Below are 4,135 nucleotides of genomic sequence, written 5' to 3'. Positions count from 1 at the left end.
ATGAAACTGTCTCAAGTCAAAGAGAAGTCAACCAGCACAGAATATCTAGGTATTCTGGGAAGCAAGCTGCTCACTCTTACCAAGTCTGAAGCCTCGACTTTCCGAGCATGTGTGTGAATTTGCTGTTTAAACTAACCTCCAAGACAACAGTCTTGCCTAAACCAGTGGGCATTCTGCAAAGGCAAGACAGGCAGCTGGCTGGAGCATAGTTCACCTCTAGGGTCATCTTTCAAACCAAGAAGCTGCCATCACGAGTCTGCCCAGCAAACCATGGAAAACTGGCTCACCTTGGCCAGCAGAACACAAATGCCAAATGGTCAAATAATTTCTGAAGGGCAAGTGATAGTAGAGACTCAACTGGTTGCTGCCAGCTTTAGCGAGATTGCTCCTTCCCATCCCTGCTGGTAACTTTGATTAAACAGATTTACTGCACATATACATTTGATTAATCAGCTACTGGAGTCCCCCACCTCTTTTCAGATCAATGCCAGACTCTGAGCAGACCTACTTCATTTTCACAGTGATACAGAGCATGGGAGGAATTCCTGCCCACCATCAGCCATGTCTCCAGAAGCTAGCAGAAGAGCTATTTAAACTAGAACCCCAGCCCCCAGGGAAGGAGGGGCTCTGGTGGCCTCAGACCCAAACCACTGCCTGGGTGAGCAGGCTGACTCAATCTGGACCCAAGAGCTGGTCCAGACTCAAAAACAGCAGCACAGAGGGGCTCAAGGGATTTCATACCTGCATGTTAAATCTGAAGGCTCTGTTGGCTTCTTCCACAATCCTTTCTTTGGTGTTCTTGTCGAAGTCCAAAGCGTTCATCCTTGCCCTGTAGAGCTGCTTGAACTGCTGCACATTGGAGATGTTACCAAACACATAGAACTGGATCCCTTCCTCAGTACTGGGCAACTTGAGGGCTCTCTGGGCTACCTTCTTCAGCACTTGGCCACCCGAGAGGTCCCCCATATAACGTGTGTAAGCATGAGCCACTAGCAACTCTGGCTCATTCTGTCCCACATGATGGATTCTGTCCACATATAGCTGAGTTGCCTCTGAACACTGGATCTTCTCTTTCCAGTCTTCTCCATAGAAATATTGCAGGTCTTTGATCAACGCTTCTTTCCGGTGAAGCTCTAGGGGAAGTACAGAGGAGCAAAGACCGGGTTGTCCTCATTGCGATCCATTTCCTCTTCCAGAGCAGAGTACGTGAAGTAAAGTGCCACAGTGGCCAGCTACAGACAAAACACAGTGTGAGAAGCCATTCACTACATCAGCATATTACACCTTCTGGCTGCCCCCGTCTGCACAGTCCTGGGGTAAACAAGGAGGAAACTCCCAGGCTTGACACAAAACCAGCCTGGAGATGTGCGAGGCACAGATCGTTTGAAGGATGACAGGTTCTTCTCTAGCTACATTCACAGAATCATAGAATCACAGAATAGTTAGGGTTGGAAAGGACCTTAAGATCATCCAGTTCCAACCCCCCTGCCATGGGCAGGGACACCTCACACTAAACCATGCCACCCAAGCCTCTGTCCAACCTGGACTTGAACACCGCCAGAAATGGAGCATTCACAACTTCTCTGGGCAGCCCATTCCAGTGCCTCACCACCCTTACAGTAAAGAATTTCTTCCTTATATCCAATCTAAACTTCCCCTGTTTAAGTTTGAACCCATTACCCCTTGTCCTGTCACTACAGTCCTTAATAAAGAGTCTCTCCCCAGCATCCCTATAGCCCCCCTTCAGATACTGGAAAGCTGCTATGAGGTCTCCTTGCAGCCTTCTCTTCTCTAGGCTGAACAGCCCCAGCTTTCTCAGACTATCTTCATACGGGAGGTGCTCCAGACCCCTGATCATAACGATGCCTTCAGAGCACAAAGAATTAGCCTCATGTTGCCAGCTCTGTGCTCTGGGGGGGTTCCTCCTGTTACCTTGAGAGCAAGGCACAGGGACAAAAGGTACAACTAGCACCAACAGCTTTGTGTTACAGGAGACTGCTGTAAATGCCAAAATCTTCAGGATCGGACCCAAAACACCATCTCTTCTGTACAGAAGATAGAGCAATCCAACTGGAAGTCTATGGAAAACAGCTTAGTCTTCAGAGGATGGAATGAAGCGCTGCAGCCACACCTGCCCTTGTGGCCAGCAGATGCATGGCCAGCAGCCTAGCACTTCCACCTAATCAAACTTGTGCTGGACCAGATTGCTCCTCATCCCCCTACCCCAGCCATAGGATACACCAGGCAGAAGTCCTGGACAAGTGCCCTCCTACGGTTTTGACTATGCCACCTAGAAACTGGATTCCTCGCCACCCCTTGCACACAGGGCTGCAGGGCCCTGCCTGAGTCTGCATCAGTCACTGGACACATCAAAGAGCTGCTCTGCCACGGGAGCAGAGCAACACTCACCTTGAAGAGCTCCTCCTTGATCCGTCCTTTCAGAAAGTCTTTGACAAACTGGGTGTTCTCCGCATGGTCATGGGATTCCTTAGTCCCCTCCTTCAGCAGCTCTGAAAGGTCAGTGGGACTGCAGGCAAACAGGGAGAGCGCCTTTTACCCCACTTACACCCACAGGAATGAGTTTGTTCCTCCTGTGTTTGGAGGGATGCCCCACTCACTGCCACCTCCAGCCCAATTTGGAGAAGGTACAACTTGGGATTTCTGGAACAAGGCAGAACTAGGAGGGTGGCAACAACCAGAGGTTCCTTCTACAGATGCAGGCACCCATGTGCCAACCAGACTTGCCATTCCAGAAGTGCTGGGCCCACCAGGGGCTCACCACAAACATGCTTCAGCAATTGACAAGCATCCTCTGACCCCTGCACCTTACTTTTGCTTCTCATCCATGAATGAGAAGCATCAATACTTCAAAAGGAGGCCTTGAGCATACTAGGAGCAACCACCAGGGAAGGCTAAAAGGCACAGAAGCCTTACTGATTACCCTTCATGGTCACTCTGTAGAAGGAGAAAGGCTCATGTAAGAGAAGATGAGAGCTGAACAGAAAAACAGGGAAAGAACACCCTGAAAAAGTGTACTTATCTGGAATTTTACTGGTTTTGCAGGTTTCCACAAGTCAGCTACTAAAAAGAATAAGTAAAATCTATGATTTTAGGCTATAGCCACTACACCTACCTGGAGTTTGGTACAGAGTTAACAAATGCGCTCAAAATAACACCAAATTGCACTTTACGGGTTTTCTGACTAGTCTGCTACAGATAGCTGCAAGAGACACTCCAGACACACCAGTGGCCATGCAGCCAGGCAGCATGAAAGAAACTGTCTCAAGTCAAAGAGAAGTCAACTAGCACAGAATATCTAGGTATTCTGGGAAGCACCCTGCTCACTCTTCCCAAGTCTGAAGCCTCAACTTTCCGAGCATGTGTGTGCATTTGCTGTTTAAACTAACCTCCAAGACAACAGTCTTGCCTAAACCAGTGGGCATTCTGCAAAGGCAAGACAGGCAGCTGGCTGGAGCATAGTTCACCTCTAGGGTCATCTTTCAAACCAAGAAGCTGCCATCACGAGTCTGCCCAGCAAACCATGGAAAACTGGCTCGCCTTGGCCAGCAGGACACAAACACAAATGCCAAATGGTCAAATAATTTCTGAAGGGCAAGTGATAGTAGAGACTCAACTGGTTGCTGCCAGCTTTAGCCAGATTACTCCTTCCCATCCCTGCTGGTATACTTTGATTAAACAGATTTACTGCACATATATATTTGATTAATCAGCTGTTGGAGTCCCCCACCTCTTTTCAGATGAGGAGAAAGATCACCCCTTAACCTGGAAGGTCTCCTGAATACCAAATACTGTCTGTTCCAGATTGTGAGACAGGACTCACCTGACATCATCATCATCTGTTTCCTCATAGCGCAACATTTCCTCTTCTCCTGTCTCTGTGCTCTCCATTGCAGGCAGTATTGCTGGTTAGCAGTAGAATTAGACAATCTGAAAGGCAAAACCAGAGAGGGGTTTTAGACGGAAGCTGCCTTCACGAAGGGATGGGTCTGAAATGCGGAGCCATACAGCAAGCAGCCTCTGAGCTGCTCCACCAGGCAGGGTGGTGAGGAGCAGCCACTGGCCATTTCCACGGCACAGCAGGCACTTTCAAGGAAGCAATCTTGCTTGCTCAGTT

At 48.9% G+C, this 4,135-nt stretch overlaps 1 protein-coding gene across 1 annotated transcript; it reads right to left on the bottom strand.

Annotated features, from left to right (window-relative positions):
- Positions 1-567: 567 nt before the first annotated feature.
- LOC130597470 (heme oxygenase 2-like) lies at positions 568-3,925 on the bottom strand. The gene is given in 4 exon segments (XM_057406023.1): positions 568-1,136; positions 1,139-1,232; positions 2,410-2,527; positions 3,842-3,925. Coding segments are annotated over 4 exon segments (681 nt in total). The 5' UTR covers positions 3,910-3,925; the 3' UTR covers positions 568-735.
- Positions 3,926-4,135: the final 210 nt, after the last annotated feature.

The sequence above is a fragment of the Pezoporus wallicus genome, unplaced genomic scaffold (genome assembly GCF_028554395.1).
Source record: "Pezoporus wallicus isolate ANWC-B61680 ecotype Strahan unplaced genomic scaffold, APGP_CSIRO_Pwel_v1 contig_8297, whole genome shotgun sequence".
Lineage (NCBI taxonomy): Eukaryota > Metazoa > Chordata > Aves > Psittaciformes > Psittacidae > Pezoporus > Pezoporus wallicus.
This window is presented reverse-complemented; position numbering and strand designations above follow the sequence as displayed.